The sequence below is a fragment of the Canis lupus genome, chromosome 24, assembly GCF_003254725.2.
Source record: "Canis lupus dingo isolate Sandy chromosome 24, ASM325472v2, whole genome shotgun sequence".
NCBI classification, from domain to species: domain Eukaryota; kingdom Metazoa; phylum Chordata; class Mammalia; order Carnivora; family Canidae; genus Canis; species Canis lupus.
Genome location: NC_064266.1, coordinates 37,794,812 through 37,821,138, shown reverse-complemented (window position 1 = coordinate 37,821,138; position 26,327 = coordinate 37,794,812). Strand labels below are relative to the sequence as shown.

Genomic DNA, 26,327 nt, shown 5'->3' with positions numbered 1-26,327 from the left:
CAAGCACGTATTTTCTATAACAGGACATATAGTCTAGAAGTATTTTTTTCTTCTTTCTTCCTTTTTCTCTCTTATTTTTAAAATAAAAACATGTATAGGCAGAAGTTCCCTGAAGCCACTGAGTCAGATGAAATGTTTTTATATAAAATTGATTACAGGTATTATAACCACGCTGGAGGCTGGGCCCCCAGTTGTGCAAAACATCAGATTTTAGGATATCCCCAATGAGTCTCGTTAAACTGAGGAAAGTGGGGGCCCAGGGGCTCCTCCTGGTACAGGCTCAGGGTGGATTGGTCTCTCGGGTCAGGGTGGGGGGAAGCTCTGCTGGGCACCCTTCCTTCCCTCATTCCTTTAGCTGCCTCTCACTGACTAGCTGCCACGTGCTGGGTACTATTCTAGGACCCGGGGATACAGCCAGAGTCGCCAGACAGAAATACAGGGTGCCCAGGTAACTTTGAATCTCAAACAATGAATCATTTTTAGCTTAAATGTGTCCCATATAATATACGGAACATACTTAGACTAAAAATATTTGTTGTTCGTCTAAACGCCAAATTTAACAGACGCCTAAGTCCTGTATTTTTCATCTGCTAAATCTGACAACCCCAGATATGCCAGTGAACAAAGCAGACACACATCCTTGCCCCTGTGGGGCTTGCATTCAAGTGAGAACAAGCAGTCGACGGATGAACAGACACACAGAGGAGTACAACACACTGTGGAGGTGAAGGCCGGGGGGGATGAAAAGTTGGGTGCACCCACAGAGCAGACCAGGGGGTGGTCATGGGAGGTCACTGTGAGGAGGTGACAGTTGAGCTGGGGCGTGAACAAAGTGAGGGGGTGGCCGGGCAAATAGCAACAGGAGCAGGAGGTGCGGAGGCCCGGAGGTGAGGCTGTGCGTGGCATTCTCAAAGAACAGGGCGATGAGCGGGGTGGCAGGAAGGAGTGAGAGAAGGGGAGGATGGCGAGAGATGATAGTCAAAGGGAGGGGTGCAGGGGGGCAGCTCATCCAGGGTCTTGCAGGGTTTGTATTTAATTCTAGACTTAATGGGAAGCCACAGGAGGACTCACGAGTCTGTATGTTGAAAGGATGCCCGGGGCTGCTCTGTGCAAAAGTGGAAGTAGCAAGGCCGGGGAGGAGGCACCTGCAGTCTTCTGGGGAAGTGGGTGGTTGGGGCGGGACGAAGAGTCGTGAAGTCAGTGAGAGACGGTTGGGTCTAGGTTACACGTTGAGGATAGAGATGCCTACATTTGCTGCTGGGTTGCCTGTGGGTGTGAGAAAATGAGAGGGATCACGGACTACTCCTCGGATGTGGGCAGAGAACTGGACGGACGGTGGCGGGTCGGGGCAGGTGGTATGTGAGCGGGAGCGGAGAGGGTGCAGAGGGTCGCAGGGCTTGGTTGGGAGACTTGGGGATGCCCGTTGGACACCCAGCTGTCGGCTTGGCAGCTGGACACCTGCCCCCAGATGTAAGGGGAGAGGTCCGGGCTGCTTCCTCCAGAAGGTGGAAAGAAGGGCAGAGCTGTGCATAGTGGGTCCCTGCAGGGCCCACCTGAATGGGCGTCAGGATGCAAGGCCCCGGGGGCCAGTGCTCCTCTGATACTCGCATTCGGGTGGAATCAAATTGTGCTGCATTTTAAGGGGAAGCCTAGAAGAGGAAAAGAGATGTCAAGGGTGGGTCAAGGACAAGGGTACACACTCGTGTCTTTTGTGCGCTGCTGCTGTTTTCAATGCAGTCACTGAAGTCCCTGTTCCTAGTACCCCTCGCCCACGCGGCTACAGGTGATTCCTAAACATTCTTCCCACTTCAGCCTTTATAGCCTGCAGTTTCCTCTCCACACAGGACACAATTGTTTAGAAACTCGGATATGATCTTGTCGCACACTTCCTGATACGGTTCGGTTGTCATCATTGCTCTTAGGTCCTGAATTCTCCCCATGGTCCCCACTTACCTCCCAGCCTTACCTTACACCTTCTTCAGGTCCGTGAGCACCTGCCCCTCCAGTCTTCCTTCGGTCCCGCCAACACTTCATACTTCCTCCTGCCTCAGGGCCTTTGCACATACTTTCCTCATCTGGCTGTTAGTTCTTCCCCTCAGTATTTCCTCGGCAACTTCTTGGCAACTCTTTGGTCTCTGCTAAAACCTCACCTCCTAGGGAAGCCTTCCCTGAACTCCTATCTATATCAGGTTTCTTTGATATGAGCTCTGTAGCACCTTCTTCTTTTCTTCACGGTGCTTACCTCAGTCGGCAAGTATACATTCGGGTAAATGCTTGTTGAAGTGAGCTGAATTCCTGGAGCAGGGCCAGGCAATATCAATGCATGCTATAAGTTTCAGGCTCTCAGGGGCTTCGCTGGCTTCCCCTTGCACTTTTGTTGTCAAGGCTGGAGAAAAAATGAAGACGCCAGGGCCTCTTCAAGGAGGTCAGCCACGGGGCAGAAAGAAGGTTGACAGAGCTACCCTGTCAGGGCCTCCATCCGCCTGCCCACCCCTCCCTCCCCCAGATGGCCACTGAATGCACAAAGGTCATACATTCTGCTCCTAGTCCTTGCTCCTAAGAGCACAAATTATTTATTTTGGAATTGCAAATGTGTCTTCTCCTCAACCCAAACCCCCACCTTCTAGGTGGCCCTCCAAGAAGAAAAGCCTCTCACTTCTCACTGCTCCAGCAGAAACTGTTTTGGGTCAGGATCTAGTCTGAACCTATTCCCTTTAGAGAACTCTGATTGTTTGGGTGCAGATTCCAAACCTTAGAAGCCTTAAACAAAATACATCCACTGTTCAGAGGAACAGCTAAAGTACTTAGAGTTTTTTTTTTAATTTAAAAAAATTTTTTTTTTTTTTTTAGAATTTATTTATTTTAGGGGGAGAGAGAGAGAGAAAGAGCTTGTGAGCATGGGGTGGGGCAGAGGGAGAGGGACAAGCAGACTTCCTGCTGAATGGGGAGCCTAACACGGGGCTCATTCCCAGGACCCTGGGATCATGACCTGAGCAAAAATTGAGAGTCAGATGCTCAATGAACTGAGCCACCCAGGTGCCTCAAAGCAGTTAGAGTCTTAATTTAGAATGTCCTGAGCCACTCTTCGTAAGCCTGAAGTGTTTGCTGTCCTTTGTCAGTTGTTAAGGGCTTTCCCTTCATTATCTCATCTTATTGGGTATCTCAAGAGGATGTTGTTTGGGTAATGATTGAGGTTCTTGCCTTAACAATTGGGTGGCCAGTGTAAGCCTCAGGGAGGAGGACCCTTAAAAAAAACTAAGGTACTTATACATACAGGACAGTTAAACTCTCTTTTTCCGACCCTCCCATCCATTCCTCCATCCAAACATCCACTTCTCCACTGAGCCATTGATCGATCCATCTACTATTATCCAAACATCTACTCTTCCATCGATTGATCAACTGAACTATTCTATGTATGCATCCATTGATTAATCCAAACATACACTCTCCCATCCATCCATGCATTCATGCAAACACCCACTCATCCATTCATCCATCTATCCATCCACACATTGCTGGGCACAAAGCTGTGTATGAATGAGGTAGTCATGACCACTGCCTTAGTAGGTCTCATAGGCTAGAAGAGATAAAATTCTCTAGTCAAGTGTGGGTCATTCACCCACTTCTTTGCCAGGGAAGGGTGGGACAACTGGGTTGATAGTTTTGCCAAAATTGTGTCAAGAGTAGATTCCCAAAGGAACACGCTGGGATGTTTTGATCAGAAGCAGGGAATGAATCCAGGTAGGCAAAATCAACAGGTATCCCTAGATTAGAGGCATTTAATCATTATGGGTGGGAGATGACCTGTGAGGGTGACACCAGCCCTTCCTTTTTCTACAGCATAAGGGCAAGCTGGTTCCTTTATTTATCTCTGACCACATTTCAGGGTCTCGACTTTGAGTCCTGTCATAAGGACCCAAGAACACTCGTCTTCTTCTAGATGCTCAGCTCTAAATGTCGCAGTCTGGGTCATCATCACTCCCCCCTCCTCCATCTACATTTTAAGCTACCCTAAGATGTTGGTTGGTTACACCCAGTGTCACTGTGCTCATGGTTAGGAATCAAAGAAGAGGATAGTTTTCTGCTCTGACAACCAGAAAGTACTTCCTAAGACTCTGAAAGTTGGTGAGTCCTGAGCCAGGCTGGGTCCCTTGAAATGAAGTGAGAGTCTAAATTAATGTTTCCCATCCCTGGCCACCCATTGGAAGCATCTAGGGAGATTTTACAAAATCCTGATGCCCAGGCCCTTTGTTCAAACATTCTGATTATAACTGGTCTTTGGTGGGGCCCAGCCATTGAATTTTTAAACAGCTCTCCAGGTGATTCTAAAGCATAGCTGGGGTTAAGAACCACTGGTCTAAGTACAATTTGGAAAACCCTATTCATTGCTGTGTCTCTTTGCTTCCAGGATATAAGCATGATAAGGGTAGAGACGCTGTCCTATTGATGGCTGCATCTCCAAGATCTGTAGCAGTGTCAGGTACCTGGAGGTGCTCAGCAAATATCTGGAATGAACGATGATCCCTAGCTTTGCACCAGTCCTCTAATGGAGCAGAGATGGCTCCACCTGAAGGATGCACATTCACTGTTCTTCCTAGCACGTGGAGAAGGATTTGAGTCACTTCCACGTGAGGTCAAGTTGTGGTTTTCTGGGAATCCTAGGAACTTTCCCACCTAATCTTCTGATCCAGAGATTCTCAACACTGCATACACTTTAGATTCATCTGAGGTCATTAAAAACAAAACAAAACAAAACAAAACAAAACAAAAAACAACAAAAAAACCCTTGAATGTTCTGGTTCCCTGGGGGTTGGATTGAAGCCTAGGCACAGGCATTTAAAAAGTGTTCCAGGTGATTCTGACATGTTGTTAGGGTTGAAGACCTCTGTTCTCATCTCCTTTACTGCCTCTGGGAGTCTTTCTTCTGACTTCAGCTAACTTGGTCCAAGACCCCTGGACGTGTTTTATGGGGTGGTGGTGGTGGTACTGGGTTCTTACACAGTGTTCCTCAAATGTACCTGTTCACAGCATTCAACTTGGGCACTTAAAAAAAAAAAATCACATCACTGAGCCTCTGCTCCAGACTTAAGGAATCAGAACCTCCAGGGAGAGGCCTGGGGGTCTGTGTATTTAACAAGTGTCCAGGTGGACTTGTTACCAGCCAACTTCTCCAACACACTGAACCCCTTCTGGCTTTAGCTTCCCTGTGGTTCCCCCACTGCCAGAACTCTTTTCCCCCAGATCAGTTAGGTTCATCCATCTGTCACCACCCTCCCGGAGAGGCGGTGACTGACCACCGCAGAGAATAAAGCCTCCCCAGCCAGTCCTTGCCCAGACCCCTGGTGGTTCCCTCCCGACACTGTTCCAAGATGACCTTTCTTCTCTTGTTCATCACCTCCACGCCTGCCCCTAGCCCCAACCTGAGCTTCCCGGGAGGGGCATCGGTGTCAGGTTCATGCTGGGGCCCTGGCGCCAGGCACGAGCTAGGTTGGCCAAGCTTGGTTGGCCGGAAGGGTCCAGATGTAAGGTAGGGGCTCGTGCTCTAGAGTACCTAGGATTCTTCCCCCCCCAGCCTCCCACCCCCAGGTCCTGGGAAACTGGGGAAACTGCTTTCAGGGGGTATACAGGTGACCCAACTGCAGGTGAAAAAAAGATCATGCCACAGCTGTGGGCACGCAGAGACACCCGGAGACACAGCGTGCAGGGGAAGGGAGTGGGTGCCCCCCCTTGCTCACCTCCCCGTAGAGAAGAGAAGAGGGAAAGGAAGGGGATCAGCTGATGACGAAGGGCAAATACTACCCCCCCCCCGTCTGGGTCCCAGGCCCGCAGGCCCGCAGCCTCCCCCGCGGCCCCGGAGCGCCCGGCGGAGGGGACCCGGGGCGCGTGCTCCCGGGGTGGGGGGGGCGGCCTCCTTCCTCCCGGGCGCCTCCCCCCCCGCCCCCGCCCTCCCCGCGCCCCGGTCGCGGCCCCGCCCCGCCCCGCCGGCCCGGCCGGCCCGGCCCCGCCTCCCCGCGACGGGCTGCAGCAGGTGCCTCCGGAGCAGGAAGCCCGCCGCCGCCGCCGCCGCCGCCGCTCAGCTCCGGGCGCGTCCAGGACCCGCTGCGCCCGCGCCGCCCCCGCGAGGACAGGCCCCGCCGCCCCCGCCGCCCCCGCCGCCCCCGCCCGGGCCCAGCAGGCCGCGCCCGCGCTCGCCCCCGGCCCCGGCCCCGCCGCCCTCCCGCCGCCCCGCGAGCATGGACGCCCCGGAGCGGCAGCCGGACCCCGACGGCGGGGGCGCCCCAGGTCACGAGCCCGGGGGCAGCCCCCAAGACGAGTTCGACTTCTCCATCCTCTTCGACTATGAGTATTTGAACCCCATCGAAGGTCGGTGGAGGCTCCTCCCGGCCGGGCCCCCCCGCTGCCGCCCCCGGAGCCGGGGCGGGGGCTTGGGCCTGCCGAGTGGGCACCGGGCGCCTCCTTGCTCCCGAGGTCTCACTTCCCGGGGTGGGGGGCTGGTGAGGGCGGGAGGGGCGCGTCTCCGCAGGTGAGAGGGAGGGCATGAGGCGTCTGGGACTGCTGCCACCCTTAGGGGGCGGTAAGCCCTCTCTTGCCCAGTAGGGCGTCAGCCCCAGTTACTGGTGACTTCTCCCCGAGGGTCACTGGGAGCAGAGCAAAAGGTGGCCCCGGCCTCAGCTGGGGCCTCAGCTGGCTCTGCCCGGCCGCAGGGTGCTCCGAGGGGGAAAGGAAGGGCTAGATTTGCCTCTGGAGGGAGGAGGTGAGGAGGCCAAAGCTGGTGGTAGGGAGGGAACGGAGGGGCCCAAAGGTTACCACGGAGCCCAAGTGTCAGGGCCCGTGGCACTGAGCCTCCTCTCTCCAGACAGCACCGCCTGTGAGCTGGGTTTGTCGCACACGCGGTGGCGAAACTCGTGAAGAGGTTGTTTGTCTGTGTCTGATGCCGGAGCGTGGTTTGACCTCGCTGTTAGGAAGCCAGCCCATTTCTTCCCTGGGTTCTGCTGCTGCCTTTGTGAATCACCCCAAATGGATCAGTCTGAGCTTTGTTATGTGACCCCCTACCCCATGGTCGTAGTGGAATGTGGGGTTTTGGGGGGGAGGGGGGGAGGCTGGCCTGTGGATTCAGGAAGAAGCAGCCCATCTCTGCCCCAACGACCTGTCAGTGTCTGCCTTCAGGTGCCCTGGGTGGCTGGGGACTTCCCCAGGCCGGGCCATCACTTCACGTGGTTAACAGGAGCATTTGTCAGAAGGAGGAGGAGGAGGTCGCATGCCCAACTTCACTGTATTTTTCTGGTTAGCAGGTTGTCTTGGAAAAAACAACAACAACAAAAAAAACCCCGACCAGGCTTCCTGATTTTGACAGCCCAGCCCAGCCAATGCTTGTTGAAGCCTCAGGGGCAGGCCTGTTGGTAACTTCCAGATGCACTCGGGCTTGGCCGCATCCGGAACGCAGGAAGGGGTTGTGCCGGCTGGTTTGTGTAGGAGGCCTTTACACAGATATTTGGGGGTTTGGTACTTCCCAGAGATGCTGTGTATGGCAGGTGAATGAGAAGTTTTAACTTTCCTTCCCTGGCCATCTTCACAGGCCGGTTAGGTGAGGGGCTTGCTTTGGCTTGGTTGCCAAGTGAAAATGGGAATTAGTAAATTATTCTGTATTTTGGCTGGAGATGGAAATGATTAGCCAGCCTAAGAGACCAGTCTTCTCAAGTTGCAATCTGGAGGCCATCCTTCGCTTTGAAAAGATACAATTAAGAATCTGCAAACGATCCCTTTAAGGATCCTTTACCATCCGTGGTCTTTGTTTGTTAAGATTAAAGTCATGTTTTAAAGAGAACTAATACTGACACCCCTCCCAGATTCACAATCAGCTAACTTTTTTCTTTTCTTTCTTTCTTTCTTTTTTTTTTTTTGCACAGGGGAGCTTTCCGGGGAAATACTTTCCAAGCCAAATCTGATGGGAGGTGCTTTTTATAGTTTTTCTTGGCAAGTGGTGCTTGGTGGCCGCCAGATGGGTGTCTAAATGGCCACAGTGAAAGCCCCGGAATCATTTAAAAAAAAAACAAAACCTTATTTTTTTGGAACAGTTTTAGGTTCACAGAAAAGTTGTAAAGACAGCATAGGGAGTTGCCATATACTGAGCACCCAGGTCCCTATTTTATTAACATTACATTATATTAATATGGGTATACTTACTATCATTCAGGAACCAGTATTGATGCATTATTATGAACTAGAGTCCATGCCGTCTTTGTATTTTATGAGCTTGCCAGTTTTGAGGAGCACTGGCTAGGTATACTGTAGAATGGGCCTCGGTTAGGGTCTTTCTGACATTTCCCTCATGGAAAGACTGGGGCTATAGGTTCTGGGGATGAAGAGCGTGCAGCTGAAGTGACAATGCCCATCACATCTTATCAAGGGTACCTATTATCAACTTGATCAATGTTGATATGGACCTTGATCCACTTGGCCAAGGAAGTGCTTGTCAGATTCCTCCCTTCCAAACTGGGCTCTTTGGAAAGAAGTTCCTATGTGCAGGCCCTCCGTCCCCCTTATGGAGTGGGGGAGTTTGTTGTGGAATCTATAAATGATGAGTCCTTGCTGGGAAGTAAGCAGCACAGAAACATTGTGGCTGAGGATGAGAAGGGGTGTTGTGAGCCTGGGGAGGTTAAACGAGCTCTTCCAGATGTGGTCTGGCCCTGCTTTACCCAGATGTTAGTGGGGTCACCTCTGCTTCTGCATGGTGGAGCTCCCCAAGGACTGGCACTAGTCTTTGGGTTGCTATTGGGCTCTGTCCCAGGTGACAGTGTTTTGGTGGTGCATGTGAGGGCTGCCCTTAACTCTGTGCGTGAGCTTGGCAAAAGTCAAGGAAGGAAAGGGCCCCCTAATGGGTCGGACAATTGTCAGAACTTGGTGATGGTCCTTAGAAATTTGGGGGAAGTTGGATGCTCATTTTATGGAAGTATAGCGTTGTAGCAGATGCTTCTTAAGTCATGCCATAACCCTCCAACCCTAGCAGGTGGGCACTATGGTCACCTCATTTTACAGAGGAGCCAGTGAGGCATGGAATGGTGAAGAAAGTTTCCCAGGAAAGTGGAGCCGGTTAAATGGCAGAGTTGAAACCTGAACCTGGCTGTCTTGCTCCAGAGCCTACATTCTTAACTACTGTGTGAGGGTTCACTATTCCCTTATCTGAGGAGAGAGATGTAAAGCAGTGTGTAAGGGGCCTGGCAGCCATGGCAAGACTGGAGTTTAAAACATTTACCAGCAGAGTGATCTTGGATGAGTCATTTAACCTCTCTGGACCTTGGTTTGCTTAGCTGTCAAATGGCTGAAATAATAGTACTTATCTTACATGGTTGTTGTTGAATGGCTTGACCTATTTATTTATCTAAGATTTATTTATTTATTTGAGAGAGAGACAGAGAGAGAGAGAGAGAGAGAGAGAAGAAAGGGGTGGGTGGAGGGAGAGCGAACATTTTAAGCAGGCTCCATGCCCAGTGCAGAGCCCAACACAGGCCTCGATCTCACCACCCTGAGATGATCTGATCCAAAATCAAGAGTCGCTCGACCGACTGAGCCACCCAGGCACCTCTTATCTATTTAAATCAATACAGAGTGTGATTTGTTGCCAGCATTTTATTAAACCCTTGGCTTTGTTAATAGCCAGTTAATATGAGCCATTATTCATTTACTCATCCAGCTAACTATTGAGAATCTATTGTATTAGATCCTGGGGATACAATAGGGAATGAGACCCAGCCCCTGCCCTCACTGAGCTAAAGCCTTTAATGGTGCTTCTGTGGTTTCCTCTTGTCCAATGGTGTTGACTAATAATACCTCCAGCAGCCTGCTGTGTAATAGTGGACATAGTAGGCACCCTTGCCTTGTTTCTGACCCTGGCAGGAATACCTCCTGTGTCTGCTTTAGGATTGAAGTGGATGTATTTTATTATGTCAAGGAAGTACCTACTCATGACTGTTTTCTTGAGAGCTTTGATGAGAGTTGTATTATGTCATAGACTCCTTAGGATCTATGGAAAAATGATTTTACTCTTCTTAGATCTCTTTATATGCTGATTTATACTAATGGACTTCCGAATATTGAGAAACTCCTGGTTTAAACCCCACTTGGTCGCTTAAGGTGGTGGGGCTGGTGTCTGATAATATTTAAGATTCCTGTCAGCAGTATTCACGAGTGGTATTTGTGATGTCCTTTTTGGTATGCTATTAAGTTTGGATTTCTTTCCTTTTCTGTGCTCAGGAACAATGTATGTATTGTTGGGACTATCCCATTCCTAAAGCTGTGATAGAATTTCCCTGTGAAGCCATCCAGACCTGGTGCCTTTTTATGGGGTGGTTCTCTGATTGTTTTCTCTATTGTGTCTATGGGAATTGGCCTGCTTGCACTTTGTGTCTACTAGAGTCAATCTTGGTAAGCCATATCTTTCTAAGAAATCATCTATTTTATTTACCTCGGTTTTCAAATTTATTTGCTTAGAGGCATGAAAAGTAGACTCTTACTATACTTAGCTGTCTCCCTCAGTTGAAAAAAGTAACAGAAAGAACGGGGACGGAGCTGGAAGTCCCGACCAGTGCTACTGCTCATCGTGGAGAGGAGAGAGGTGTGTCGGTTGTCAGTGGAAAAGTTAGAACTTTAATTCCTTTGTGGGTGCTTGTGAATTCAATGAAATGGATTATTACTTCTCCCAATGTATAAAACACTGGGTGAGATGGATGGATACTGGGAATTCTGGTCACCTCCAGAAGTGCCACATCTCCTCTGGACTGTCAGGACTGACCCATTGGGAGTGATCATTTCTGGTAGACCTCAATGGGTCTGGTGTATCCCTCCCTTCAGTTCCTGGTAAGCTAATGCAAATGGCACCAGCATTGACCTTTCAGACTCCTGGTCATTTGCTTGTAGAGTCAATTCTGGTGGTCCTTAAGCTTTTTGGGTCATAGCCACTGAAAGCCACAGACCCCATATGCACACACAGTATAGGAGCATGTGTGCACTGCACATGTGCATAACTCTCGCACGCCCCATCTCCCCAACACATCCCCTTCTGCCCTCTGTGTGCCTTTTATACCATTTTCAGGTAGAGTCACAGACCCTGCTGGAGCCCATCCCCTCTTGTCACCTGCACTTCCACTTAGGAACACCTGCTCTCAACCCATTCACGGGGGACAATTAAAACCTCATTCTTTCAGCAAACATACACCGAATGCTGGTTTTGTGCCAGGCCCTGTGGGGGTGTAGAGACAATTAGATGTGGTCCTACCCTTGCCTGGCCCCCGGGCCACTGTGGGACACAGCCTGGTAAACAAAGAGGGACAAGTGAGGTGCTGGGATATGGTATCATGGGGTTTTTTTTTGGTGCTTGCTAAAAATAGAGTTCTACCCTAAGCCAGCAGGTTCGCTAAACACATGTGACATTCAGAGACGTTGCCGTCTGTGTCGAGTTAAGGACAGGTCTTATTAAGCCTGGTTTGTACAAATAGCGTCTCCAGGTGCAGCCGGAAAGGTGAAATGAGGGCTAGGGTTGAGCGGTGGCCTTGTCAGGGAGGCAAAGGAAATGGGGAGAAAGTTGCCCTAATCATTCTTTACTACTGAACAGATGTCATCCACGCTTCCAGATTAAAGGCCCTCTGTTCTGGAGATGATTGGAAGCGAGGTTCTTAAAACCTTAGGGCAGTGTTATTTGGGTTGGTTCCAGAGGTGTCCTAATCCTGTAAGGTTGGTGGGGGGCGGGGGGGTAGCTGAATATATATGAAAAATGCAGTATTGTGGCCAGCGGTCCTCAGTCCTGGCTGCACATTAGAATCTTTTGGCTGCACTTGGGCCAAGTGAAGTCAGACTCTTTGGGGGTCCGTTACCTTCGCTGAGTCTTGCAGCGGCAAATGGCAGGGCAGGCCTTGAGCCCAGGTAGTTGGGGTCCTGAGTCCCTGCTGTCAGCACTGCAACTCAGCCAGAGTGTCACAAACTCCAGCTTTGAGGGGTCCCATGTCCTGGAGCCTGGGCTGTGTTCACCCCTCATATTTGATATTTCTAGAATCATCAACTTTATGTTTGCTGCTGTCCTAAGGGGGTTATGCTCCTACAGCAAAAATAAAAATGATAAAGGACAGGAAATCAGTGGGACTTGAGCTGTTTTTCTATTTCTTTCTGCATCCCAGTGGATGGTTATACATTCCTCCGGGCGCACATGATCCCCCAGCTCCAGTGGCTCAGCGGGTCAGAGCACCAGGTCTGAAATCAGAAAACCCTGGCTTGAAATTCTGGTTTAGATGCCTCCTACCTGCTTGACCTTGGCCAAGCAAAAGTCAGCATTAGCAAGCACACAATAAGTAATCGCCAAATGAATGGATGAAAAGTTGCATAATAATTCCTTATTAGCCGTATGCCTAAGGGCACAGGATTTTGCTTCTTTGGGCTTGTGTTTTCTCACCTGTGCAGCAGGGTTGAGCTCACCTGCTGGAGTGGAGGTGAGGCTACCTGGAGGCAGTGTGCTCGAAGCACACTCGACGTGTGTGGTAGGCCTGTGCAGAGATTGGGTGGCCGTGGTGATGGGCTCCGGGATAGCCTCCAGCTCTCCTGACTTCCTGAGAGCATTGGCTCCTTGGAAGAGTGAGCCTTTACCTTGGATGAATTCTGAGCTTTAAAAGAAGACAGGCCAGGAATAAAGCAGATTCTGGTTCTTAGAGAGGAGCCCCTGGCTCCCTGGCTTGAGTGGGTGCTGTCTACCTTAATGCACTTACTGTGTAGACCCCGAAACCTCATCTGGCTCCTTGAACAGGCTCCAGAACAGGGTCCAGAACAGGGCTGGCTGCAAAAACTTTCTCCAATGTCCAGACTCCGGGGCGTGGAGGTTCCCCTGTGGCTGCCTCTCCTGGGGAGGCAGGGCTTCCCCAGGTAGCCTGCTCTGGCCCCATGGGACCTTTGAGCCAGGGCCAGGAAGGAGCAGCCCTGGAAAGTGCAGTGTGATGGATGCCTTGTGGCTTCCCCCCACGAAGGGACTTCCTCCCACGAAGGGACTTCCTCCTTCTTTCCTCCCCAGCACAGGAAGTAGCCACACACTCCGCAGAGCTCCAGCCAAACTTGGCTTCCCTCGGCTGGTGTGAGGTTTGTTTTTTCTGCTGATTGTTCAAACTGAGCTCAGGGAAGAAGGCAACGCTCTACCCTGGGGCTCTTCCTGGGATGGGTCAGGGGCTGTCTGCTTCCTTGCCTGGAGCAGCGCCCGATATGGGCTTCCCCAAAGCAAGAACAACTGCCTTTCACTTTTTCCTGAATTTTTATTACGAACTTTTCCCGAAAAATGGAAACATAGAGAAATGATAAAATTAACATTCACGTTCCCATCACCCAGCTTCAGTTACCAGCATGAGGCCAATCTTTCATCCCTCCCCCGACTTGTTCTCTAACACTCCCACCCACAGTCATTTTGAATCAAATTCCGGATGACCTACTATTTTGTTAATAAACTAGAGTAGCCCGGAGCTCTCAAAGATAAGGACTGGAGAAAAATCAAATGCTTATTATCAAACCTAAAGCAGAACAATAATTACTTAATTTCACATGTCTAGTTGCCAGTTTCCTGTTTGTCACACAGGTATCTTTTTACAGTTAATTTGTTGGACTCAAGATCCAGAGAAGATCTTCACGTTGTATTTGGTTGATGTGACCACTGTGTCTCTTTGATTCTGCAGAAGTCCCCATCCATCTGTTTTCTTGCTACTTCTTTGCCGAAGACACAAGGCCACTTTTCCGGCTCCATTCTCCACGTACTGGATTTGGCCAGGGGCGTTCCTGGGGTGTCTTCGAACATGTTCCTCTGTCCTTTGCATTTCTTATAAACTAGCATTGAGATGGAAAGCCCCATGCCTCGGATTTTTAATGCCTCCCCCTCCCCCTCTTGGTGTGGGGGAGGGGATATATAGCCAAAGGCCCACTAAGGTACAAGCAGAGCCAGAAGATGGCTTTTCCTGAGTTGGCATCTGGGACCCTCCCCAGCTCCTCATCTGAGTTTCGGGCAAAGCACATTTTCTCCACGGGGCCTGTTTGAGTTAAGATGCATTTCTAAAAGCCAGGCCTTCCCCTGTGAATTTTAATTGAGCCATGCCTGGGTGAGCTTTGTGAAGGGAAGAAAGTCGCCTGCAAAGCTCAGGATTTATAAAGGCCCTTATCAAAACAAACCTGCTTGGGCACGCCTGCACTAGGGGGGAGACGTTAAATGAGGAGGGGAAGACCTTGGTCTGCTGTGCCTGTAACAGTGACTCCGCAGACTACACACAGAAAGGGGCTGTTTACCTGTGTGACCCTCAGAGGCTGGGCTGCCGGTCTGAGATCCGCAGTGGGTGACATCACCTCTGAAAGGAGGAATGCCATGAAGGGCCGGGGCTGGCAGGGCCAGTGATGAGGTGTGCCCGCCCCTGGGAGCGTGGCACCGAAAAGAAAACTGCTGGGGGAAAGTGTAAATAAAGAACCTGTCAGTCAATCAGGGTATTAATTTTAAATCTCTGTCCCTAGCCAAGAGTCCAGGGGCCCCACTGTTTTCAAGGCATAAGTTTCCACTTGGATTTCAGTTTGGCTACGAGAAAGGTGGCCATCAGCGTGTCGGCAGTGCCAGGGGTTGTGAGACCCCATGGGTGCAGCCCCGAGGTGCCGGCGGGAAGGTGAGGGGTCTCTGCTGAGCTGGGGGGAAAGTGCGCGTCCACCCGTGGCCCCTCATGCAGGCCTTCGGCGGAGAGGTGGGTGAGCCCGCGGTGTCTGAGGGAGGGTTATCTGAAGTCTATTTCTGGTTAGTTCTGACCAGATCTTTCCTTCTCCTTTCGGTGAGGAAGCTGTCTGAACTGTGTTCTTTGTCACGCACCCCTTGACGAGCGTGGAGGGACGGGTCACTACGTCCAGTTCCGTCTCAAATGGCTGTCTTTGAAGAGAGAGGTCGTACAGCCTGGCGACCTTGGATACATAAATTATGGTGTCATCATATGGCGGGGGATGCTACGTGGTGATAAGAAAGAAATTGTGGCTGCACATAACGTGGGTGAATCTCAGAACCTTGAGTGAAAGACGAATCCTGTCCACCCCATAGGATTTTATTTATGTGACGTTCAAGGGCAGGGAAACCGAGTCTCTGGTGGGAGAAGTCAGGCCTGGTGAGGGTTACTGGCTGGGGGGCCTCCCCCAGGGAAGCCTGGGGCAGAAAGGAAATGTTCTGTATCTTGGACGGTGGGTAACCAGATACGTACAGGTGTAAAAGGCATGAGAGACGTACGTTTCACATTTGTGCGTTTTATGGCACTTAAATGATGAGGTCTCAGTTCGAACCCCGGCTCTGCCCCTCATTGTTTTGTGACTTTGGGAGGATCTTTGCACCCTTATGCCTCAGTTTCTCTATGTGTAACACAAGGGACTTGAGAGCACCTGCCTTCCGGGGGGTTGTGAGCTGCAGGGAGAGAAGTAGTACGCGTGAAAGCTTGGGACACGGTGGCTATGAAAGCAGGCCGGGGCCCTTGGGACGCCTAAACCAGCAAGAGGTGGCTCTTTCCACCCCGATTTGAGGATGGAGATGAGGCCTCCAGTCTGCCGATGCCTGGGCCGTCCTGCCTCCATCCAAAAGCTGACCTTGAGGCCTGCGGGTCGCCGATTCCATGCGCTTCTCTGCCGCTCTCCGAAAGGAGGACGTGTCCACCTCTGGGCGCGTGTGGGTTTGCACACAGACATGCCAGCAGCCGGTCTGTGAGGCTGATTGTTTGCAAATCATCCCGGGTCTTGTGTCCCAGGCGCCTGGCCTCGTGGCAGGCCGCCTGGGGAGCGGGACCGAGCCTTCCTTTCTGTCCCGTCTGGCGAAGGCAGACAGCTGTCTTCGCTGGGACAAGGTCAGCAAAGAGCACGGCGTTCAAGGTGGCTTTTTCCAGTGGTTCCACATGGACGAGACGGGACGGTAAACTGCTTTTCTTCCCTTTCTGGCACTTCTGGACCTGAGTTATCTGGATGGAATTTCTCACCTTTCGTGCCCTGCGTCTGTCTATGTCATCTCCTTGGGACGAGTGTGACGACCTGATTCTCCGTCATGATTCACACACATGGGTCATGGATGAGGAATCCAGCTGCTGTTCTGTGTGTGCGCGGCGGGGGCCTGGGGGGGCCTCCGGTGGGGGGTCCCCGGGCTGGCCTTGGGGAAGGTTTGCCGAGCGCTGGACTTACTGCCCCAGGGCCACGTGTCGCTTTTCAGAGACGGGCTTGGCTGGAGGTGGTGCCGGCCACCGGCCACAATGCCTCCGCCTTCCTGCTCCGTGGGTGACTCCTCGCAGCCCCCCGCACACGGGAGGTTAGGGGAGTAGCCGGGTGGTGGGAGGCAGGGCTCGTTACCTCCCCCTTCTCTCCCTTCTCTCCCTTCTCCCCTTCCTCCCCTTCCCTCCGGCTCCGCTCCCTGGTGCCAGGTTGTGGCATCCCGAGTGCTGCCCCGGCAACAGACTGTGATGACTCAAGCCCAGGGCCTGTGACTCGCACCACCTTGGGGCGTGGGCTCATCACGCAGTGGGTCCCTCCGCGCAGACAGGGACGGCGGCCCGCAGCCCCCTGGCCGTGACCTGGCTCCCTTCCTCCGAGCCATCCAGGCCTGAAAGCCCCGCTTCTTCCTGTGTCCGCCCCGCCCCCGGACGGCAGACCCCGTGGTGGTTCCCTCGCCGGGTTTCTATTTGGGTCATTCTATTCTGCTTCCTGAAAGTTCCACCCGCCCGGAGTTCTAGGCGGAGAAGATGTCCTCTTGCTGTTCCTTTTTTTCTTTTTTCTTTTTTTTTCTTTTTTCAAAAGCGATCTGTTGGCTGGCAGGTTGGCACTGCACGCCCGCCTCGGGCTTGGCCGTGTGTCCCCGAGGGTGAGCAACAGGCCCGCCAGAGGCTCCAGGAGGAGAGGTGCTGGCAGGGACCAACGTGTGGCCTGAGTGTGATGTTAAAATAAATCGTTGACTCAACCCTGGGGCAAATGTGAATATTTCAGAAGAAAGGAATCCGTGTCGTTGGTTGTCAGTTGCCTCCTGAAGGAACCCCCAGAGCAGCTCCAATTCTTGGGGTACTCCTGGTCCCAGTGTCGGGGTTAAGGTGTCGTCAGCCCAAATGTAGCCCCTTTCATGAACAGCAGGCTAGAGTAATGGATAGGAGGTGGGGGAGCCAGACTGCCACTTAGAAGCAGTGTGACCTTGGGAAAATTCGTCACCCTCTCTGAGCCATATTTTCCCCATTGGTAAAATGAGGAAACCGTATCTCCAGCCTCATAGGGTTCTTGTGGGACAAACATTAAATGTGTACCCAGGGGTTCTTGGTCTACAGTGGTACAGACATGTTAGCTGTCATCATTTTTGTTAAGGCGAGTAGCTTACTGAGTCACTAACACCTTAGTAAGATTTAGTTGATCAGCTCCCAGATGGCCCAGGGGATGGGCATAAAAGCATAAAATGGAAGGGTATTGGAAGCCTTCTTTGCCTATTCCACATATTTTTTGAATGCTAGCAGAAAAAGATTTCTCAAAGTGCTGACGAATCCATCTTATTTTTATAAAACACTCTTCCCTTTTTCTTTTAAGTAGATGCTATGCTGAATATGGGGCTTGAACTCAGGACCCCGGGATCAGGAGTCACATGCTCCCCTGATGGAGCCAGCCAGGCCTCTTGCCCTTCTTCTTTCTTTTAATGCTATTGGAGGCATTAGGGGCCGGTGTGTGTCCTGCTGGCAAGTTGTTATAAAATATAGCAGTGTGAGCTGAGAAAGGGGAGAATTTTCATTTCTAAAGTCACTTTCCATAATAATACCATCACACCAAGAGATCCCATTTATTGGGTGCTCAGTCCACGTGTTTCAGGCTTCATGTGGGTTAGGTGAACTCTCAGGTTGGTACCATCATTGACCTCATCACCGTGAGGACTTGGGGGGTGCCCCGGTCACACGGGCGAGGGGCGAGGTGGTGCAGCTGGGGTCCCCTCACTCTGTGCTAGGTGAGACCCGGATCTCTGTGCAGGCACCCCGCTGATGTGGGGCCAGAGCGGTTCCCCCAGAAATCTTGTCCCACAGTCCCCTACAGTGGCCTGAGGCACCTGCACCCCCCCAGGCACGGCCCCGGATGCTGGGGTGAGCCTCTGGGAAGCTGAGGAAGGGGAGAGTGCAGGGAATCAGGCCTTCCAGTGTCTGCTCCAGACACTGCTCCATGCTTCACCTGCTGGGGCCGACAGGGAGCAGATGTCTCCTCTCTGAAGCTTTTTGGGTTCAGAGCCTGACTTGAGTGAATGCTTCCAGCAGCCTTTTGGGCCTCTTGGTATGTGGCAGGCCATGCATACCAGGGTTGTATAGCACAGAGCAGGGATTCTCGCCTGGGCTGGGGGGTGGGCTCTTCTGCTTGGCAGGAGAAATTCGGCAATACTTGGAGACAGTTTGGGTTGTTACAACTGGGAGAAGGGTGGGGATTTTACTGGCATCTAGTAGGTAGAGGCCACGGGTGATAACCCCTCCCCCGCACAAAAGAATTAGCCTAGGCCCCAATTGCTGCTGGTTCTGAGGTTGAAAATCCCTGGCCTGGTGCTTGATGGTGCTCTCAGGTCTGTCTGGGTTCGGGCGGTGGGACCTTGGGCAGGTTAATTCACCTCCTTGTGTCTCAGTTTCCTTATCTGTGACAGGGGGATGCACAGGGCTTACCTCATAGGTGGTTATGGGGATAGAATAGTTCACATGTAACGTGCTTCCCACAGTCCCTGGCATGTAGGTTCTCAATAAATGTTAGCTGCTTTCATGTTGCTAACATGTTTCAGTCAATTTCATTATTGACTTATGATCCCTGTCTGCCCCTAAGACCTTAATTGATAGACTTATTACATGATTCCGTAGGTTCTGGGAACACAAAAGAAGAGCTTCTTTTTTTTTTTTTTTAAGATTTTATTTATTTATTCAAGAGAGACAGAGAGAGGCAGAGACATAGGCAGAAGGAGAAGCAGGCTCCATGCAGGGAGCCTGACGTGGGACTCGATCCCTGGTCTCTAGGATCATGACCTGAGCTGGAGGCAGACGCTCAACTGATGAGCCTCCTAGGTGTCCCAGAAGAAGAGTTTCCTGATCCAGACTAGGGAATCCAGGAGGGCCTTCAGGAGGTGGCCTAAGTGTAATCTTGATGAAGGAATAATGGCTGGCCAGGAGGAGTGAGGCTAGGAGATTTGGAAGATTTGGAGGCTAGGAGTTCTAGGTAAGGGGAACAGCATATGCAAAGACATGGAGGCATAGAGGACTTAGAACAGCAACCTCTGAATCTGCTGTCGTGGCTTTTACCTTCTTCTTCTCTCTGAGTATGGATGCATCGAGGGTGGGCTAGGTATCTCTCACAGCACATCTCATCACAGATGAGATGATTTTATGTAGGTCCACTGATGAGTACGTTGCGTGTAATGAGTGCCATTTTACTGCAGCGCTACTTTGCTTGGAACGAGCCCAAGGTTAGGTCTCCGTTAGGTGCTACTGTGTCTTTAACACCTTCCTTTCTAGCACTTGCCATTCCCTACCCCCACCTCCAGCCTTAAAAAAGGTAGGCTTACTGGGGTTGTGGAAATGTTCTACATCTTTATTGTGGTTGTGGTTACAAGGGTGTATAACATTTGGCAAAACTCATCAAACTCTACATAGTCAAAATTGGTATATATAAGTTCTACTTCAATAAAAAGAGAGCATTCAGGGCAGAAAAAGGGTGGACCTCAGACTAGAGCCTTTGGAAGGCGACAGTGTCTTGAATCGAATTTAGTGACTCTTATTTTTATTGTGTTTTTTACCCTACCTTCTATTTACGGAGGTGACACAGATTTTCCATTAGCAGCAGTGGTATAAAGTTTCCTTTTAAAATAAAAAAAAAATTAAAGTACTAGGTCAGTGAATTTAAATAGAAATATTAAGTAAGTAAATAATATTTACTGGTGATACACAGATATTGCAAAGATCGCGCAAGTTGTAAAAGGAGCGAGATTTTGGAAAAAATTTGGAAACCCTTCTGAAAATCTGGTGGTTCTGAGATGAAACTCACTTGGCCCAGTTGCCTTGTGGGCATGGCTGTGGCCCCCAGGGGCTGGCTGCGAGGGGGGCAGTTGTATAAGGGGAGAGAGAGAGAGAGAGAGAGCAAGCGAGCGAGCAGAGAATCCTCGTTGCTTAAAGAAATGTGTTCACGATGAGCTGTGCGTCTGGGATATTTACTGTCAAACACCCAGAGGGCCGAGAATGGAATGATGATAAATTACCGTCACATTCCCTGCTTGCTGTGCAACTTTCAGAATCTTGAGAGGAAAAAGAAAACGGAAAAACTCTGCTGCTTGGATTAATTAAAACCAGTGTAAATGCTTTGGATGCTTTTGCTCAGCAAAACCGGCCTTTCTGTTTTGCACTGCTTGCCAGCCAGTGCGAGTGATGTGTGTTTTCATGGCCGGGTTTCTGTGCCGGTTCCCATCAGGCCCGAGGGGGTGTGTCTGATGAGATGTGATGCCGTTCATCTGATAAAGGCCGGAATTTTTGCTAAGAGACTTTTTGTGGTCAGTTGTGCTGGTTCACGGGGCATTGGATGATCAGAACGTTGTTGGACATGGATTTGATGCTGATCTCTTGCTAGATTAAAAATGTGCCCTCTGTTACCTGCCGGGAAGGCGTGTGTGTGCGTGCATGTGTGTGTGTGTGTTTGTACACATAGATACGAGTTGTTGGGGATTGTCTCTTCCTAAGAACGCGAGACCTTACAGACCCCAGCTAGAAAAAATCAAAGGATTTTACAGCCAGAAGTGACCGAAGAGACCGATCTGGTTTAGTGCCGTCCTGTTATAAATGGGAAGGTGAGACATAGAGCCAGTGGAGGACTTTCTCAAGGTCACACCGCTCGTTGGTGGCAGAGTAGGACCAGGTCTCAATTTCCTGCTTCTTAAACCAGGGTGTCATTACTGTATATCCTGTTATGTCACCAGCACGCCCCATCACCTTTAAAATAAAAACATGTTTCTTTTGGGAATTGTATTTCTTTTCTCAAGGTCATACAGGAATCAATCTCCTTTCTGCCATGCTTGATTACTTAGTTTCCCAGCAGCTGTGTGTGTACCTGTGTACACATTGTTTTATCCTCTGCTTTTATACTGTGCATGCTTTTCTCCTCTGACACTGTATCTTGTGGTCATTCCGTTTTAATGCAGAAAGAATTTCTCTAACCCTTTATCTAGTTGTGTTGTATCCCATTGTATGAACAAACCAGAATTCAACCCATCCCCAGTTGATGGACATTAGGTTGCTTCCAGTCTTTTGAGGTTACAAACAGGAGAGCATTAACTAATCTTATGCACACTTCACTTTGCATATATGAGGGTTTGTCTGCAGGATAAATTTCTAAGGCAATACTGTTTGGTTGGAATTTTGGTAGATATTACCAAATTACCCTCTCGAGGTTGTATCTTTCTACTTTTTGGTTTGGATGTTAGCATCTTTGAGGAGCAGTTTAAATGTTTCACATACTTTTGTGAACTCACTTTTAAAAAATTCATTCACCCAACTAGCACATATCTTTGAGCCAGGAGCGGGGGTATGGAGCAGAATGGAGAAGCATGAGTGGGCTCTGATCTTGCCAAGGAGACCAGAACGCCTTCCCCAGCACATGTCACTTGAGCTGTAAGGAATGAGTGGCTTTTGTAATGTAGAGAAGAAGAGGCCTGGGAATGGTGGGAGAGGAGCCGTTGTGGCAGAGGGAACAGCAAGTGCTAAGGTCCTGAGGCAGAAAGGAGGTAGATGCTTTCTAAGAACAAAAACAGTTTGGTTGGAGTCAAGGGAGAGATGTAGGAGAATAGAGAGAGGTGCGGCTGGAGGTGGCAGGCAGGGTTTGGCCAGGTTGGCCTAGATGAGGTTGGTTATCTTTACACTAAGAGCTGTGGGAAGCCATTTCTGGGCCCTCTCCTAGGTAGAGGCATCATCTGGATCCCATGAGATCAGCTCAGCTAAACCAGGCAGCATGTACTCCAGGATGTTCCAGAAAGGGCCCCAGGAGGTTGAGGATCACCTATATAGCCACCTTGGCTCCCCAAGGCAAGGGCCAGCCACACACCTCTAGGAAGAAGTCTCATTTCTGGCTGGATGGACCTTGGGCATGAGGTCCATCTATTGTTTGCTCAGCCACTCAGCAAATGTTTATGGACCGCCTGTGCTAGGTGCCTGGCAAACAATGCTGAACCTCAGTAGGTATGGTTCCAACACCAGCATAGCATAGTCTGGTGCATGGGTTGCAAACTTCTAGAAAGGGCCAGATAATACACGTTTTAGGTTTTCTGGGCCACAGAGCATCTGTTGTAATTATCATCTCTGCTACTGTAGTGCAAAAACAAGCCATAGACTGTATGTAAACAAGCAGGTACATGGGTGCATTCCAATAAAACTTTATTTACAAACACAGTCTGTGGGCCGGATTTGACATAGGAGCTGCAGTTTGCCTGCCCCTGATCCATCAGGATGAGAGTCCCTAAACAGATAATACCAGATGTGGTGTGAACTGGTAGCAGGTGTTAACAGGGAAACAATGGCAGGGGAAAAGGGCGGAGAGTGACACGGGTGGGGATAGAGCTGATCTTTCTGATGGGCCATTCTAAGGAGGTGTTGACTGAGCAGACACATGAAGAAATTAAGGGAAACGGCCATGCGAAGATCTGAGGGGGTAGAGTTTCCAGAGGAATGATAGCACTCGAGAACTTCAAGGCGGGAGCTACTTGAACATAATAAAGGGGTTAGCGCAGCTGTTGCTGAAATCAGGTGGGGAAAGAGTGAGGAGGTACGAGGGGCGAGATGGGCCAGGGCTCTATCACGGGTGTGAAGGACTTTAGAGCACATCTGGGGAAGCTTTTAAAGTTTTGCAGATGGGCGTTTCAAGAGGCTACTGCATGGCAAACAGACCAGAGGGGCGAGGGTAGAAGGGGGGAGCCCAGAGAGGAGGTGACTTTGGTCCAGGTGAGAGAGGTTGGCCACTGGCTTAGGGCAGGGTTTCGTGGTGGAGAGGGAGACTTGCATGCTTGGGGCTTAGGTTTTGACAGTAGGGTGGTTAGGATTCGCTCTGGATTGGATGTAAGGTGGGGGAGAGAGAGGAGTCAGGCAGAGCCAAGCCCCGACAGGGAGAGTGGAGGCGCCTCTGCTGAGTGGGGGAGCTTGATGAGAGTCAGGGGGGCTGGGAAAGAACAGCTCTTTCCCTCACTAAATCCACTCTCCAGGTGGGTCCTTTCAAGGTGGCAGCAGAAGCTGGAGACAGAAGGCCGCTCCTAAAGAAAAATTAGGTCCTCTGGGCACCCACTGTTCTCAATAGTTCGGGAGACTATAGAGCCAGGGCTCTGCCTTTGGAGGGCCCGGGGGCTTGTCTGTGGGATTTCTCAAACTGTGAATTTTGTGTCTTTGGGTGAATCTCTTCCCCACGCCGGGCCCCAGCTTCCTCATCTGTAAAATGGCACAAGATGAGACGGGACTCAGGAGTCCTCGTTCTAAACTAAGCCGCTATTTACACTTGAGCGTGCAGGGCTTGGATTTGGACCCAGAGCTCTTTGGACTGCAGAGCTGGTGCAATCTCCCTCTGCAGGATGATGAGATGAGCCTAGGTGGTGGTGGTGGTGGTGGTGGGGATTTGTATTGTGGTCATGACCCACGGGGAGGGGGGATGGGTAGGAAATCTGTTGAATGAGTTAATGACCAGCATTCAAACCAAATCACCCCAGACAAGAGGAAAGATAAGAGTGTATTGTATGTAGCAGGGTAAGTATTGTTTTGTGAAGCTTTTGTTTCAGTCTCCGGTAAATGGGGTGTAAATGGGGTGTGAACGGAGTTGTGAAAGAGAACGCATTTCTTCCGAGGGTTCCACCGAACCCAAAGTTTGGAAGCCACGGGCCCAGCGCGTCCTGCATGGCTTGGATGAGCTGTGCTCTGTGCATCTGCACTAAAGTCTTTCCGCTTTGGTCTCTGTCTTCAAGGAATCTGGGATGAAGTGGCCCACCCCCCACCCCGCCTTTCCTCTGGCGAGGGAAGGGGGCTCCAGCTTGGGGTTTGGCGTGGTGGGGATTATAAAAAAACAGAAACAAGAAAAAACAGGAGACAAAACCCAGCCTGTGATTGCTCTGCATGGGAGTTCTGTTTTAGAGGCTTAAAAAGACCCCTCCTTCCCCCCTTCTCTTTCCAGAAGAACCGAATGCACATAAGGTCGCCAGCCCACCCTCCGGACTCGCATACCCCGATGATGTCCTGGACTATGGCCTCAAGCCATACAGCCCCCTCCCCAGTCTCCCTGGCGAACCCCCCGGCCGATTCGGAGAGCCGGATAGGGTAGGGCCGCAGAACTTTCTGAGCGCGGCCAAGCCAGCGGGGCCCTCGGGCCTGAGCCCTCGGATCGAGATCACTCCATCTCACGAACTGATGCAGGCAGGGGGCCCCCTCCGCGGGAGAGACACTGGCCTGCTGGGGGAGCAGCCGGCCCTGGCGGGCGTGGCCGGCAGCCCGCGGTTCACCCTGCCCGTGCCCGGCTTCGAGGGCTACCGCGAGCCGCTTTGCTTGAGCCCCGCTAGCAGCGGCTCCTCTGCCAGCTTCATTTCCGACACCTTCTCCCCCTACACCTCGCCCTGCGTCTCGCCCAATAACGGCGGGCCCGACGACCTGTGTCCCCAGTTTCAAAACATCCCTGCTCATTATTCCCCCAGAACCTCGCCAATAATGTCACCTCGAACCAGCCTCGCTGAGGACAGCTGCCTGGGCCGCCACTCGCCCGTGCCCCGTCCGGCCTCCCGCTCCTCGTCGCCTGGTGCCAAGCGGAGGCACTCGTGTGCCGGGGCCTTGGCCGCCCCGCTGCCCGGAGCCTCGCCCCAGCGCTCCCGGAGCCCCTCGCCGCAGCCCCGGGACGACGGCGCCCCGGCCGGCTACCCCCCCGCGGCCGGCTCTGCCGTCCTCATGGACGCCCTGAACAGCCTCGCCGCCGACTCGCCCTGCGGCATCCCCCCCAAGATGTGGAAGACGAGCCCCGACCCGTCGCCCGTGTCTGCCGCCCCGCCCAAGGCCGGCCTGCCCCGCCACATCTACCCGGCCGTGGAGTTCCTGGGGCCCTGCGAGCAGGAGGAGGGCAGGAGCTCGGCCCCCGAGTCCATCCTGCTCGTGCCGCCCACCTGGCCCAAGCAGCTGGTGCCAGCTATTCCCATCTGCAGGTGAGCGCGCTCGGGACGCGGTATGGGCCTCGGTTTACCTTCAGGGCGCGTTTTCCGGGTGGGGGTCGGGTGGGGGGGCATGGGGCGTAGAGTCCCCTGGACAGGATTTACACCCTGGCCCTCCGCTTACTGGCTGCGAGACCTTGGCAAGGAAGTTAGCTCCTCCGAGCTGTGGTTTCCCCGTCGGGACGAGGAGGTCAAGTGTGCCGAACTCACCAGGTGGTGGTCGTGAGGATGCTCAGGGGCACCCGGCCGATTCATTCGTTCACGGGACAGGTGTTTATCAAACACCTCCCATGTGCCCGGCAGGCGCTGATTGATACAGGTGTTGGGGAGCCAGTGGTGAACAGAACGGGCACACATGTCTGTCTGCGGGGAGCTGACATTCTGGGAAGCACAGAGCAAGCCTTCATGTGGGGAGTTTGCTGGGCCTCTTCTAAGAGGCCTTGATGTTGGTTGGTGTCTGCTGTGTGCCTCAGTACTGCCATCAGTGCCCTGGAGGTCCTAAAAAAAAAAAAAAAGCAAGTGTGAACTGTAATCCTCAAGGAGCTTAAAATAGTGGTAAGCTGAAGAGATGCATACAGGTGGCAGCGTGTAGGCTTTGGGGTCTGTCGGGACTGGATTTGAGTCCTGGTTCTGTCCCTCACTGGCTGTGTGATCATGGGCATTTCTGGTGCTGTGCCCAGGGCAGGCATGGCTAATCAATCAGGACCCCCCTTCCTCATTGAGCACCTTGGCTCATTACCCTGTGAGAGGAGGGTAATAATAGTCCTCTCCTCAGCATGGTGGTTTTTGTTTTGTTTTTGCAAGGATGAGGCAAGAGGATGGATATCAAATTCTTGGCATGCAGCCTGAGCAAAGTAAGAGTACAAAGGAGGGGCAGTCATTATAGAGGAATCCTCTTATTATGGGGGAAGCATTTAGGAGTTTTCTCATCCTTGAGCCTTATCCTAGGAGATTGAGCTCCCAATGGTTGTCAAAGGAACGACATGACAGTGATAGTCTCCAGTGCTAAGGATGCTTGCTGTGTGCCAGGCATGATTCTAAGTGTTCTGTATGTATTATTTCATTCTTTTTTAAAAAAAGATTTTATTTGCTTATTTATTAATGAGAGTCAGAGAGA

The 26,327-nt window shown here is 51.5% G+C and overlaps 1 protein-coding gene across 4 annotated transcripts in view; it reads left to right on the top strand.

Annotated features, from left to right (window-relative positions):
• Window positions 1–6,208: 6,208 nt before the first annotated feature.
• NFATC2 (nuclear factor of activated T cells 2) overlaps window positions 6,209–26,327 on the top strand; it is a 145,003-nt gene continuing 124,884 nt past the window's right edge. For all 4 annotated transcript variants that reach the window (XM_025470422.3, XM_025470419.3, XM_025470421.3 and 1 more), the window contains exons 1-2: window positions 6,209–6,366; window positions 24,193–25,204. In XM_025470422.3, the coding sequence (XP_025326207.1) occupies window positions 6,237–6,366; window positions 24,193–25,204 (1,142 nt within the window). In that variant the 5' untranslated portion in view covers window positions 6,209–6,236. The remainder of the gene's footprint in view (window positions 6,367–24,192; window positions 25,205–26,327) is intronic.